At 48.5% G+C, this 14,531-nt stretch overlaps 1 protein-coding gene across 3 annotated transcripts; it reads left to right on the top strand.

Annotated features, from left to right (window-relative positions):
• Window positions 1–320: 320 nt before the first annotated feature.
• PSMD4 (proteasome 26S subunit, non-ATPase 4) lies at window positions 321–14,137 on the top strand. Of its 3 annotated transcripts, none has more exons than XM_033196361.1 (10): window positions 321–440; window positions 9,159–9,299; window positions 10,594–10,708; window positions 11,495–11,581; window positions 11,828–11,896; window positions 12,056–12,271; window positions 12,662–12,770; window positions 12,968–13,099; window positions 13,181–13,248; window positions 13,843–14,137. In XM_033196361.1, the coding sequence occupies exons 1-10, from the start codon at window positions 346–348 to the stop codon at window positions 14,011–14,013; spliced, it is 1,203 nt and encodes a 400-aa protein (XP_033052252.1). In that variant the 5' UTR covers window positions 321–345; the 3' UTR covers window positions 14,014–14,137. The 3 variants fall into 3 exon arrangements, with proteins under 3 accessions (XP_033052252.1, XP_033052251.1, XP_033052253.1); XM_033196360.1 differs by having other exon boundaries at window positions 12,662–12,779; XM_033196362.1 differs by having other exon boundaries at window positions 388–467; window positions 12,662–12,779.
• Window positions 14,138–14,531: the final 394 nt, after the last annotated feature.

Raw genomic sequence — 14,531 nt, 5'->3', positions numbered from 1 at the left:
TTCGTGATCCGCCCGCCTTGGCCTCCCAAAGTGCTAGGATAACAGGCGTGAGCCACCGCGCTCGGCCGATCCCGGCACCTTTTTAATATGACGAAGCTGGAACCGACACAGCACTTTCAAAGGTTCCTCCATAGCTCCTCTGAGATCCGGCCAGCGGGAAACCCCAACTAACTGCAATGGCAGGGAAAGTAGAGGCTAGATCCTGTTTTTTGTGTTACCGCAATTCCCTTCAACTACCCACAAGAAGCCCATTTGTTTGGCGGCGCCTACAACTCCCAGAACGCAACACGGGGGACGGAGGCGGAAGCTGCTGGCCAAGCCGAGGTCTGTTATTGGTGAAGAGCGATGGGCCAATTGGAGGAGTTGTTATTAGGCCGTCTCGGAGAACCGGTCGGGAGGGAGGAAGGTGGCAAGATGGTGTTGGAAAGCACTATGGTGTGGTGAGGAGCTACCTCGGGGCAGGAGGGGCACAGCTGGGTCCCGGGCGCGTGTGGCGCCAAGGCAGGGCGGGCCTGGGGTGGGGGGCCGGGGACTCATGGGCGAGAGGCGGCCCTGGGCCAGGAGGTTAGGAGCCCGCTGGAGTCCCTGAGTCATCTCGGGGCCGTGGAGTGGCAGACAGTCCCTGGTTACCCCTCTCACCCCCAGGGGGACGGTCATTGACTGGTCATTCCTGCTGCCTTTCTCTGTTCTAGCGCCGTCTTCTCTAAAGCAGCCCGGGTCTGTCCTTAGCCACAGTTCTGCTTCTCGGACTCATCGTAATAGTTTTCTGCCCTCCTTCGCAAAATAATGTTTATTAGGAAAATAGATTATTAATCCCTTCCTCTCCCCATTCCCTCGTCTCTAACTTCATTACCTTTCCCTGTGTCATCTTCAAAGGTACCATTTACAGATTGCTTTTTATGTATCAGTCATTTTGTTTATCTCACTTAAACCTCACAACCACACCTGAAGGTAAATTATCTCTCCATTTTACGGTTCAGGATACCGAGTCTCAGCGATTTTAAGTGATTTGTCCAAAATCACACAGCTGGTTAAGTGGTGGAGTCAGGATTTAAACCCAGGGCTGTCTGACACAAAGGCTTTATCCGGTGAGGTAGCTGTCTTCGCCAGTCTCAGGCTTGGGCTGAGTACCTATCAGGAGTCATATTAGATGGGGAGCACATAAATTTTTGCAGGATTTAAAGAGTTCCTTCTACCTGTAATCATTGAATGTAATACAGAATAGTTGACGAACACAAATCACCAATTGGGTGAGACAGACACCTATGAGATTTCGTCTTTTTAGTTTTTGGGGGGAGCATAGCGTTGCCAGGTAACGTACAGGATGCCCAGTGAAATTTGAATTTCAGATAAACGATGAATAATGTTTTTTTGAGACGGTCTCGCTCTGTCGCCCGAACTGGAGTGCAGTGGCCCAGTCCGGCTCACTGCAGCCTCCGCCTCCTGGGTTCAAGTGATTCTCAATGATTGAACTAATTTACACTTGCACCAACGGTATACCAGTGTTCTCTTTTCTCTCAACCTTGCCAGCTTCTGTTATTTTTTGACTTTTTAGGTTAGCCATTCTGACTGGTGTTAGGTGGTATCTCATTGTGGTTTTGATTTATTTGCATTTCTCTAATGATCAGTGATACTGAGGTTTTTTTCATATGCTTGTTGGCCGTATAGTATGTCTTCTTTTGAAAAGTGGCCAGGCGCGCTGGCTCAGGTCTGTAATCCCAGCACTTTGGAAGGCCGAAGTGGGTGTATCACCTGAGGTCAGGAGTTCCTGACTAGCCTGGCCAACATGGTGAAACCCTGTTTTTACTAAAAATACAAAATTTAGCCAGGCGCGGTGGTGGGCGCCTGCAGTCCCAGCTACTCTGGAGGCTGAGGTGGGAGAATCGTTTGAACCCCAGAGGTGGAGGTTGCACTGAGCCGAGATGGTGCCACCACACTCCAGCCTGGGCGACTGAGTGAGACTCCCTCTCAAATAAATAAATAAATATAAAGTATCTGATGTCTGTTTATGTCCTTTGCCCACTTTTTTTTTCCTTTTTGAGATGGAGTTTTGCCCTTCTTGCCCAGGTTGAATGCAGTGGTGCCATCTCAGCTCACTGCAACCTCCGCCTCCTGGGTTCAAGTGATTCTCCTGCCTCAGCCTCCTGAGTAACTGGGATTACAGGTGTCCACCACCACGCCCAGCTAATTTTTTGTATTTTTAGTAGAGATGGGATTTCATTATGTTGGCCAGGCTGGTCTCAAACTCTTGAGCTCAGATGATCCACCCGCCTCAGCCTCCCAAAGTTCAGGGAATATAGGTGTTGAGCCACCATGCCTGGCTCCTTTGCCCACTTTTTTTTTTTTGCTCTTACTGCCCAGGCTGGAGTGCAATGGCATAATCTCGGCTCACTGCAACCTTCGGCTCACCGCAACCTCCACCTCCCGGGTTCAAGCGATTCTCATGCCTTAGCCTCCCAAGTAGCTGGGATTACAGGCATGTGCCACCACACCCAGCTAATTTTGTGTTTTTAGTAGAGACAGGGTTTCTCCATGTTGGTCAGGCTGGTCTCAAACTCCCGACCTCAGGTGATCCACCCGCCTCAGCCTACCAAAGTGCTGGGATTACAGGCATGAGCTACTGTGCCCGGCCCATCTTCCAGGATTTTTATAGTTTTGAGTTTTACAGTAATTCTTTAATCCATCTTCAGTTAATTTTTGTGTATTGTGTAAGAAAGGGGTCCATCTTCAGTCTTCTGCATATGGCTTGCCAGTTATCCCAGCACCAGTTATTGAATAGGGACTCTTTCTCCTCACTGCTTTTGTCAGCTTTGTCCAAGAGCAGATGGTCATAGGTGTGCAGCCTTATTTCTAGACTCTCTATTCTGTCCCATTGGTTTCTGTGCCTGTTTTTGTACCAATACCGTGTGGTTTTGGTTATTGTAGTCCTGTAGTAGTAGTTTGAAGTTGGGTAAAGTTGCCTCCAGCTTTGTTCTTTTAGCTTAGGATTGCCTTGACTTTTCCGGCTCTTTGTTGGTTCCATATGAATTTTCAAATAGTTTTTTCTAGTTCTTTGAAGAATGTCCTTGGTAGTTTGATAGGAGTAGCATTGAATCTGTAAATTGCTTTGGGCAGTATGGCTTATTTATTTATTTATTTATTTATAAGACAGAGTCTTGTTCTGTCGCCCAGGCTGGAGTGCAGTGGTGTGATCTCAGCTCACTGCAACCTCCGCCTCCCAGGTTCAAGTGATTATTGTGCCTCAGCCTTCCAAGTAGCTAGGATTCCAAGCACCTGCCACCATACCTGGCTTATTTTTTGTATTTTTAGCAAAGATGGGGTTTGGCCATGTTGGCCAGGCTGGTCTTGAGCTCCTGGCCTGAAGTGATCTGCCCACCTCAGCCTCCCAAAGTGCTTGAATTACAGGTGTGAGCCACCATGCCTGGCAGTATGGCCATTTTAATGATACTGATTCTTCCTATTCATGAGCGTGGGATGTTTTTCCACTTGTTTGTATCTTCTTTATTTGAGCAGTATTTTGTAATTCTCATTGTAGAGATCTTTTATCTCCCTGGTTAGTTGTATTCCTAGGTTTTTTTTTTTTTGTATGTTTGTTTTGTTTTGTTTGTTTTTCTGAGATGGAGTCTCGCTCTTGTTGCCCAGGCTGGAGTGCAGTGGTGCCATCTTGGCTCACTGCAACCTCCGCCTCCCGGGTTCAAGCGATTCTCCTGTCCCAGCCTCCCGAGTAGCTGGGATTACAGGTGCCTGCCACCATGCCCGGGTAATTTTTTTTCTGTATTTTTAGTAGAGATGGGGTTTCATCATATTGGTCAGGCTGATCTCGAACACCTGACCTCAGGTGATCCGCCCGCCTCAGCCTCTCAGAGTGCTGAGATTACAGGCGTGAGCCACCGCGTCCAGCCAAGATATTTTATTATTTTTGTGGCAGTATGCACATAGTTCTTTTTTTTTTTTGAGACGGAGTCTCGCTCTTGTTGCCCAGGCTGCAGTGCAATGGCACGATCTTGGCTCACCGCAGCCTCCACCTCCCAGGTTCAAGCGATTCTCCTGCCTCACCCTCCCTAGTAGCTGGGATTACAGGCATGTGCCACCATGCCCCGCTAATTTTTTTTTTTTTTTGAGACGGAGTCTCGCTCTGTCGCCCAGGCTGGAGTGCAGTGGCCGGATCTCAGCTCACTGCAAGCTCCGCCTCCCGGGTTCCCGCCATTCTCCTGCCTCAGCCTCCCAAGTAGCTGGGACTACAGGCGCCCGCCAACGCACCTGGCTAGTTTTTTGTATTTTTTTAGTAGAGACGGGGTTTCACCGTATTAGCCAGGATGGTCTCGATCTCCTGACCTCGTGATCCGCCCATCTCGGCCTCCCAAAGTGCTGGGATTACAGGCTTGAGCCACCGCGCCCGGCCTAATTTTGTATTTTTAATAGAGACAGGGTTGCTCCATGTTGGTCAGACTGGTCTCGAACTCCTGACCTGGTGATCCGCCCTTCTCAGCCTTCCAAAGTGCTGGAGTTACAGGCGTGAGTCACCACTCCCGGCAGTATGCACATAGTTCTTGGCCCCATGTGGGGCATCATGGGGAACCTGCTGTTGATGTGACTGCCCTACACATGTGCCATTGTATTACCCTTTTTGAGTGTGCTTTTTTTTTGGGAGACAGGGTCTCATTCTGTCACCTAGGGTGGAGTGCAGTGGTGTGATCTTGACTCACTGCAACCTCGACCTCCTGGGCTCAATTGATCCTCCTGCCTCAGCCTCCTGAATAGCTGGGGCTATAGGCACACACCACCATGCCCAGCTAATTTTTGTATTTTTTGTAGAGAGAGGGTTTTGCCATATTGATTAGGCTGGTCTTGAATTCTTGGGTGGCTCAGGAGAGCCTGCCTCCTTGGCCTCCCTAAGTGCTGGGATTATAGGCATGAGCCATCACACTCAGCCTGTATTCTCTTTTAAAATAAAGATTTTGGCGGTAATCCCAGCTACTTAGGAGGCTGAGGCAGGAGGAGGGGTTAAGCCCAGGAGTTTGAGGTTACAGTGAGCTGTGATTTCACCACTGCTCTCCAGCCTGGGTGACAGAGCAAGATCCTGTCTCAAAAAATATGTGAAATGGCCAGGTGTGGTGGCTCACACCTGTAATCCCAGCACTTTGACAGGCTGAGGCGGGCGGATCATCTGAGGTCAGGAGCTCAAAACCAACCTGGCCAACATGGTGAAACCCTGTCTCTACTGAAAATACAAAAATTAGCCAGTGTGGTGACGCATGCCTGTGGTCCCAGCTACTCGAGAGGCTGAAGTGGGAAGATCTATTGAGCCTGGAAGGTTGAGGCTACAGTGAGCTATGACTGTGTTTGAACCTGTGCCTGCGCTTGAAACTGTGCCTCAACACTATCCTAGACAGGTTGAGTATTCCCTATCTGAAATGGCTAGGACCAGATGTGTTTCGGATTTTGGATTTTTGTCAGATTTTGGAATATTTACATTATATTTAACCAGGGGAGTATTCCTAATCTGGAGATCTGAAGTGCTCCAGTGATAATTTCCTTTGAACATCATGTCAGCACTCAAAAACTTTCTGATTTGGGGCATTTTGGATCTCAGTAATTTCTGATTAGGTGTACTCAACCTGTATTCCCTTTTCTATTAATACTTGTTTTTCAGTACCTTCTTAATTACCTCTCTTTACCATTTTTGATTTATTGCCAGACAAAGCATACTAAAGAAAAAAAATTGCCCCAAGCTCCAATTTTTCTTGCCGATAGAAATGAGATGTCTTGGCCAGGTGCTGTGGCTCACACCTGTAATCCCAGCACTTTGGGAGGCCAAGGCAGGCGGACTGCATGAGTCTAGGAGTTTGTGACTAGCCTGGGCAACAAAGTGAGCATCTCTGTAAAATGAAAAATAAATGAAAATTTTTTTTTGTAGAGACCGGGTTTCCCTGTGTTGTCCAGGCTGTTCTCCAACTCCTGGACTCAAGCGATTCTCCTTTCTCGGCCTCCCAAAGTGCTGGGATTACAGACGTGAGCCACCATGCCCAGCCTAAAAAATAGAGAAAATTTTAAAAAGAAGAAATGAAGGCCAGGTGCAGTGGCTCACACCTATAATCCCAGTACTTTGATAGGTTGACATGGGTGGATCATCTGAGGTCGGGAGTTCGAGACCAGCCTGACCAACATGGAGAAACCCTGCCTCTACTAAAAATACAAAATTAGCGGGGCGTGGTGGTGCATGCCTGTTATCCCAGCTACTTGGGAGGCTGAGGGAGGAGAATTGCTTGAACCTTGGAGGCGGAGGTTGCGGTGAGCCGAGATTGTGCCATTGCACTCCAGCCTGGGCAACAAGAGTGAAACTCTGTCTCAAAAAAGAAAGAAAGAAAAAAAAAAGAAAGAAATGAGGTATCTCATCTAGGGCACTGCTTCCGTCCATTAGCACAGGTAGAACCTTAACTATTAGAGCTCTTAGGGACCTCAGAGGTCATCAAGAATTGATCCTTATAGGAGCTTATATAACTGCATCACTTATCTGCCTTCTTTTGGTCTTTGAGAAACTTGAGATTATATTTCACATTATCTGGATCCTTTTAGATCATGAAAAGTTGCAGGGATCTAAGGTGAGACTTCAGATCCACAAAACCTCATTTTTACCATTCACTTCAGCTGTTGAAGCTGTTAAGCATTTAATGAGATGATTGGATTGTACTTTTCTGCACTCAGTGCTGCCAAGTGTGTTATTTTTTTTTTTTTTTTTTTTTTTTTTTTTTTTTTTTTGAGACGGAGTCTCGTTCTGTCGCCCGGGCTGGAGTGCAGTGGCCAGATCTCAGCTCACTGCAAGCTCCGCCCCCCGGGTTCACGCCATTCTCCTGCCTCAGCCTCCCGAGTAGCTGGGACTACAGGCGCCCGCCACCTCGCCCGGCTAGTTTTTTGTATTTTTTTGTAGAGACGGGGTTTCACCGTATTAGCCAGGATGGTCTCGATCTCCTGATCTCGTGATCCACCCGTCTCGGCCTCCCAAAGTGCTGGGATTACAGGCTTGAGCCACCGCGCCCGGCCCCAAGTGTGTTATTTTATAGACTTTTTTTTTTTTTAGGTAGTGGCACGATCTCAGTTCAGTGCAACCTCCACCTCTCGGGTTCAAGTGATTCTTCTGCCTCAGTTACCCGAGTAGCTGGGATTACAGGCGCCCGCCACCACCCCTGGCTAATTTTTATATTTTTTAGTAGAGACAGAGTTTCACCATGTTTGCCAGTCTGGTCTCAAACTCCTGAGCTCAAGTGATCTGCCTGCCTGGGCCCCCCAAAGTGCTGGGATTACAGGTGTGAGCCACCACGCCTGGCCCTATTTTATAGATTTTTTTTTTTTTTTTTTTTGACGGAGTCTCACTTTGTCGCCCAGGCTGGAGGGCAGTGGCGTGATCTCAACTCACTGCAACTTGAGTGAGGCCAATTGCTTGGCCTCCCGGGTTCAAGCAATTCTCCTGCCTCAGCCTCCTGAGTAGCTGGGATTACAAGTGTGTACCACCACGCCTCGCTAATTATTGTATTTTTAGTAGAGACGGGGTTTCACGATGTTAGCCAACACTGGACTCTAACTCCTGACTTCAAGTGATATACCCACCTCCACCTCCCAAAGTGCTGGGATTGCAGGCATAAGCCACCATGCCCAGCCTATTTTATAGATTTTTTTTTCTTTTTTTTTTGAGACGAAGTTTTGCTTTTGTTGCCCAGGCTACAGTGCAATGGCGTGATCACCGCAACCTCCACCTTCTGGGTTCAGGCGATTCTCCTGTCTCAGCCTCCCGAGTAGGTGGGATTACAGGCGTGTGCCACCATGCCCAGCTAATTTTTAATTTTTAGTAGAGACAGGGTTTCTACATGTTGGTCAGGCTGGTCTTGAGCTCCTGACCTCAGGTGATCTGCCCGCCTCGGCCTCCCAAAGTGCTGGTATTACAGACGTGAGCCACCACGCGCAACTATAGATATTTTTAAGTTACCTTCTTCATTTCCTATATTTGGATTACTGCCATTTAATGGGAGGGTTAAATTATCCATGACAAAGCTTAGTAGCACTTAAGTCCAGCTTATAAGAAGGTGCTGGCCGGGCGCGGTGGCTCAAGCCTGTAATCCCAGCACTTTGGGAGGCCGAGATGGGCGGATCACGAGGTCAGCAGATCGAGACCATCCTGGCTAACACGGTGAAACCCCATTTCTTCTAAAAAAAATACAAAAAATTAGCCGGGCGAGATGGCGGGCGCCTGTAGTCCCAGCTACTCGGGAGGCTGAGGCAGGAGAATGGCGTAAACCCGGGAGGCGGAGCTTGCAGTGAGCCGAGATCGCGCCACTGCACTCCAGCCTGGGTGACAGAGCGAGACTCCGTCTCAAAAAAAAAAAAAATACAAAAAATTAGCCGGGCGTGGTGTCGGGCGCCTGTAGTCCCAGCTACTTGGGAGGCTGAGGCAGGAGAATGGCGTAAACCCGGGAGGCGGAGGTTGCAGTGAGCCGAGATCCGGCCACTGCACTCCAGCCTGGGCGACAGAGCGAGACTCCGTCTCAAAAAAAAAAAGAAGGTGCTGTGGTTCATCAGTAGATCACCACCTTTGGAGCTCATCAGAATCACTTTGTAAAGATTTAAAAATTTTTTTGGCTGGGCACAGGTGAAACAGGTGATTATCTGAAACACAGATAACAGGTGGCTCATACCTGTTATCCCAGCACTTGGGGAGGTAGAGGCAGGAGGACCAATTGAGCTCAGAAGTTCAAGACCAGCTTGGGCAACATATTTAGACCCCTGTCTCTACAAAACAATTTAAAAGGTAGCTGGGCATGGTGGCTCGCACCTATAATCCCAGCTACTTGGGAGGCTGAGGTGAGAGGATCACTTGAGCCCAGGAGGTGGACGCTGCAGTGAGCCATGAGTGCACCACTCTACTCCGCCTGAGTGACAGAGCAAGACCCTGCCTCAAAAAAAAAAAAAATTCCTCATTGGTTATTCTGAGTCAATAAATGTGGGCTAAGGCTTGATCATCTGTATATTTAAAAAAGGAAAAAAAAGCTACAGGTGATTCTATGAAGACTGAGAGCTGCTGCTATAGGGGGCCCCTGGAACTGGAGAGAAGGTTTTGGAGAATTTCTACATTTCTTCTCTCTTGTCCTTCAACCCTAATCTGACAGTGTGGACAACAGTGAGTATATGCGGAATGGAGACTTCCTACCTACCCGGCTGCAGGCCCAGCAGGACGCTGTCAACATAGTTTGTCATTCAAAGACTCGCAGCAACCCTGAGAACAACGTGGGCCTTATCACACTGGCTAAGTATGAGGGACAGAGGAGGAGGGGACTCAGTAGGTGGATGGTGGTTACATGCTACTCTTCTGTAGATTCCTTGAGGCTGCTTTTGCCCATCACCTTCCTAGATGGCCTTCTTCACTTTTTAGTGTAAATGTTAATAGCAACTTGTTTTTTGTATTAACCTGCTTGGTTTAATTTAATTTAATACAGTACAGAAGCTAAATCTCCTGGGGTGAAATTTCTGTTTCTTTTTATTGTTTATTGGGCAGGGCTAGGGTAAGGGGTGAAATTTCATAATATATTTTAAAGTCAGTGAAAAGTGATTTTGGGCTGTGCGCAGTGGCTCATGCCTGTAATCCCAGGAGTTTGAGACCAGCCTGGGTAACGGCAAAACCCTGTCTCTACTAAAAATACAAAAATTAGCCAGGCGTGGTGGTGGGTAGCTGTAATCCCAGCTACTCAGGAGCCTGAGGCAGGAGAATCGCTTGAACCCAGGAGGCGGAGGTTGCAGTGAGCGTGGGCGACAGAATGAGACTCCATCTCAAAAAAAAAAAAAGAGAAAAAAGAAATTTTTGGATCAGAGCCCCTAGGCATATATCACACATCCTTTTACCCTAAAAGTGTTTTGTTTTAGGAATTGATAATTCTTAAATGAGTAGCGTCCCACTTCAGTGTACATACTGTTAGCTGGGAAAATGGGTCTGGAGGTGGAGAAGACAGGAGAGATACAAAGTAGCATCGTTATTTTGGTGGATTCTCAGGGCCCTGTGAGCCTTTAAAAGGAGTTAGGGGAAAACATTTGGAAGTAGAGGGCAGGTTTCTTACAAAGCCAACCACTTAATTATTTCTGTGCTTGGTTTCCATTAAATACTAGATGTTTGATTAAGAAGAATAGAGGCCAAGCACAGTGGCTCACACCTGTAATCCCTGCATTCTGGAAGGCCAAGGCGGATGGATCACTTGAGGTCAGGAGTTCGAGACCAGCCTGGCCAACATGGCAAAACCCTGTCTCTACTACAAATACAAAAATTAGCTGGGCATGGTGGTGCACATCTGTAATCCGAGCTATTCAGGAGACTGAGGCAGGAGAATCGCTTGAACCCAGGAGGCGGAGATTGCAGTGAGCCAAGATTGTGCCACTGCACTCCAGCCTAGGTGACAGAGCAAGACTTTGTCTCAAAAAATAAAAAAGAAGAATAGAGATTACAGTTAGAATAGAAATAGTGGTTATTATCCAGGTCTCTAAAGAAAACTCAGACACAGTTTAGAGGTACTTATGCTGACCTGAACTCACTGAAATGCTTTTCCTACATCCCAGTGACTGTGAAGTGCTGACCACACTCACCCCAGACACTGGCCGTATCCTGTCCAAGCTGCACACTGTCCAACCCAAGGGCAAGATCACCTTCTGCACTGGCATCCGCGTGGCTCATGTGAGTCCTACTGGGTTCCCTGGACTGTTTCTCCCTGCTCTGAGGTCCTGCCTCCATCATACTCATTTCTCCCCTGGATTCCTGAGCTAGGACCAGAGCAAGAGAAAGTTAACTTGGCATAGAAAGGATATGGGGGATGAGTCAAGGGTAGTTGAGGGTTGTGAAGGGAAAATTCCCTAGAACTGAGAATTAAGGCTGGGTGTGGTAGCTCACGCTTGTAATCCCAGCAGTTTGGGAGGCCAAGGGAGGAGGATTGCTGAAGGCCAGCAGTTTAAGACCTGGCCACATAGCGAGACCGTGTTTCTCTCTTTTTTTTTTTTTTTTTAAAAAAAAAAAAAAAAGGCTGGGCACGGTGGCTCACACTTGTAATCCCAGCACTTTGGGAGGGTCACCTGAGGTCAGGAGTTTGAGACCAGTCTGCCCAATGTGGTAAAACTCCATCTTTACTAAAAATATAAAAATTAGCCAGTACTCGGGAGGCTGAGGCAGGATAATCACTGGAACCCAGGAGGTGGAGGTTGCAGTGAGCCGAGATCGTGCCATTGCACTCCAGCCTGGGTGACAGAGCGAGACTCCATCTCAAAAAAAAAGAGAATTAACCTCCCTTCTTTATGCACAGAGTCATAGCAAAAAGGGAGGAATTGGGGGTGTTAAATCTTATGTGAGCGTGATGGTAGATGGTATACTTGAGGTAGAAAGAAACTAAGAAAAACGGAACCGAGTGACAGAGGAAAGAGCTGAGTGATTTCTCTGATTGACTCTGAGAACTTCCTCTCCCTTTACAAGCTGGCTCTGAAGCACCGACAGGGCAAGAATCACAAGATGCGCATCATTGCCTTTGTGGGAAGCCCCGTGGAGGACAATGAGAAGGATGTGAGTCCAAGTGGCAGCTGGGGAATGTGGGCAGCCAGTGTTTGGGACTGAGGTCTTTCATCCCTCAGGAGAACCTGGCAGAGGCATCAGGCTCATCACTTTGGGGAAAGGTGAATGTGGAGAATTCAGTTTTTCTGTTGTAGGACCTTGGGGAGGTCAATAGAGTTCTGTATGCTTTTATGTGGCAGGTCCTTTCCCCCCTCGAGTATGGAACAGATTTCTTGATTTTTCTCCCCTTCTTCCCAGCTGGTGAAACTGGCTAAACGCCTCAAGAAGGAGAAAGTAAATGTTGACATTATCAATTTTGGGGAAGAGGTGAGTAGGGACTGATTGGAGGGCATTGACTTAATTTGGTTATAAACAGAATTGTCCTTAACCCTGAGGAGTGCGGGCACTGGAGCAGAGTAGTATGGAAATGGCAAAGAACAGGGAGCAAGGCCTGAAGGAGGGCATCCTGTGTTCTTTCCTCACCAGGAGGTGAACACAGAAAAGCTGACAGCCTTTGTAAACACGTTGAATGGCAAAGATGGAACCGGTTCTCATCTGGTGACAGTGCCTCCTGGGCCCAGCTTGGCTGATGCTCTCATCAGTTCTCCGATTTTGGCTGGCGAAGGTGGTGCCATGCTGGGTCTTGGTGCCAGTGACTTTGAATTTGGAGTAGATCCCAGTGCTGATCCTGAGCTGGCCTTGGTGAGCAAATGTTGACCCCAGGTAGAGCCCCAAGGCCCTTTTTTGTTCTTTTCTGGCACACACATCACAGAGCTTCTACTAGGCTGAACAGTCCTAGACACTCCCAGTAACTCATATTCCAAGACCTCCTTTTGCCCCCTCTTCCCTATACTTCTGTCTGATCTCTAGGAGCACCAATGTCAGACGCTTTCTTGTTCACTCCTTCTAATGAAAACCAAGGCTTCTCCCAAGTCCTTTTTAATCCCATACCACTGCTTATCCCTCCAGCTTCTCTGTGTGATAAACCAGAAGCTGCCCCTTTATGTTCCTTTCCTACACCCCAACTGGCTTTCCCAGCTCCCTGTAGGAGTGAGGACAGGGGAGCCCTGATTGTACCCTGCTCTTCACCAGGCCCTTCGTGTATCTATGGAAGAGCAGCGGCAGCGGCAGGAGGAGGAGGCCCGGCGGGCAGCTGCAGCTTCTGCTGCTGAGGCTGGGATTGCTACGACTGGGACTGAAGGTGAAAGAGGTGGAATCTGAAGTCCTGGGACTGTGGGATGCTAAACATTGAAAGCTGGGTGTAGGCACTGCAGGGAGAGTGTAGAGGTCTGACAGAGTAGGAATATGTGGGAGGGCCGGGCTAAGGGAATGGCTTTGGAGGCTGGCCTGTGTGGATATGGCATCAGTTCTACCCTGCTCCTCTTTTCCTTTTCCCAGACTCAGATGATGCCCTGCTGAAGATGACCATCAGCCAGCAAGAGTTTGGCCGCACTGGGCTTCCTGACCTAAGCAGTATGACTGAGGAAGAGCAGATTGCTTATGCCATGCAGATGTCCCTGCAGGGAGCAGGTGAGCCAGAGCCTGGGGGGTGCCTAGGCAGAGGGCTGGGATGAAGAAGTGTAACTGAACAGAGTGACCTCTCTTCCTCAGAGTTTGGCCAGGCGGAATCAGCAGACATTGATGCCAGCTCAGCCATGGACACATCTGAGCCAGCCAAGGTGAGACCCAAACCTGCCCCCCCGTCAGGTTTAAAGTCTTTGAATTTAGATCCTCATCCCTCTGAGGCTGGGAGCATTTCTACCATAGCTAAGTCCTTTGAGGAGCAGAGGGAAACACATGGATATGCCTTTCTTACATGTAAACCTTGCTAAGGTAGCAATGCTAGTGGGCAAAGTTGGAGAAATGTCCTCATGTTCTGTAATTTTCCTTCCTTGCTGGTGGGAGCAGCCTGGGCAGTTCTCCAGGATGTCTACCCAGGAGGGAGAAAAGAGGGTCTGGGAAAAAGAAAAAGGAGAACTGGGTGTCTTGAGAGCAGGAAACCTGAGTGTGATGGAATCTGTTTTTCTCCTGAGAGCTCAATTAACAGAGTTCTCAGCAGGCGCCTCCTCTATTTGGTCAGTAATAACTGTTTGCATTCATGCCATATAAAGGATTTTGCTGATTTGTCCTTTCCTTACCTCGGCCAGAGGTGCCCGAATCCCCACACAGTCAGAAGGCAGGGGAGCTCCAGCAGTGGCATGCTCCTGTCCTTCACACCTGCTTACTCCCTGCTGCTCCACACCCTCCCCTGAGCTCACACTGCCTGTTTGCAGGAGGAGGATGATTACGACGTGATGCAGGACCCCGAGTTCCTTCAGAGTGTCCTAGAGAACCTCCCAGGTGTGGACCCCAACAATGAAGCCATTCGAAATGCTATGGGCTCCCTGGCCTCCCAGGCCACCAAGGATGGCAAGAAGGACAAGAAAGAGGAAGACAAGAAGTGAGACTGGAGGGAAAGGGTGGCTGAGCCTGCTCAGGGGACTGCATGGGAAGCACGGAATATAGGGTTAGATGTGTGTTACCTGTAACCATTACAGCCTAAATAAAGCTTGGCAACTTTTTTTCCTTTCTTGCTTCAAATAGTGATGGTTTTGAGTCTCAGAGAGGGGAGGAGCACCTGGCCTAAAGGAGAGCCTTCCTTGTTGAGTTCTCCATGTCTCTCTTTCCACCTGTCTGGGCCTCCTAATGTGCCGGGATTACAGGCCCAGGAGCCATGTTTCCATTTCTTTTTTTTTTTTGGAGACGGAGTCTCGCTCTGTCGCCCAGGCTGGAGTGCAGTGGCACGATCTCAGCTCACTGCAAGCTCCGCCTCCCGGGTTTACGCCATTCTACTGCCTCAGCCTCCCAAGTAGCTGGGACTACAGGCGCCCACCACCTCGCCCAGCTAGTTTTTTGTATTTTTTTTTTTTTAATAGAGACGAGGTTTCACCATGTTAGCCAGGATGGTCTTGATCTCCTGACC

The sequence above is a fragment of the Trachypithecus francoisi genome, unplaced genomic scaffold (genome assembly GCF_009764315.1).
Source record: "Trachypithecus francoisi isolate TF-2019V2 unplaced genomic scaffold, Tfra_2.0 Lachesis_group5, whole genome shotgun sequence".
NCBI lineage: Eukaryota > Metazoa > Chordata > Mammalia > Primates > Cercopithecidae > Trachypithecus > Trachypithecus francoisi.
The sequence above is the reverse complement of the archived record's forward strand: the minus strand, read 5'-3'. Positions and strand labels throughout refer to the sequence as shown.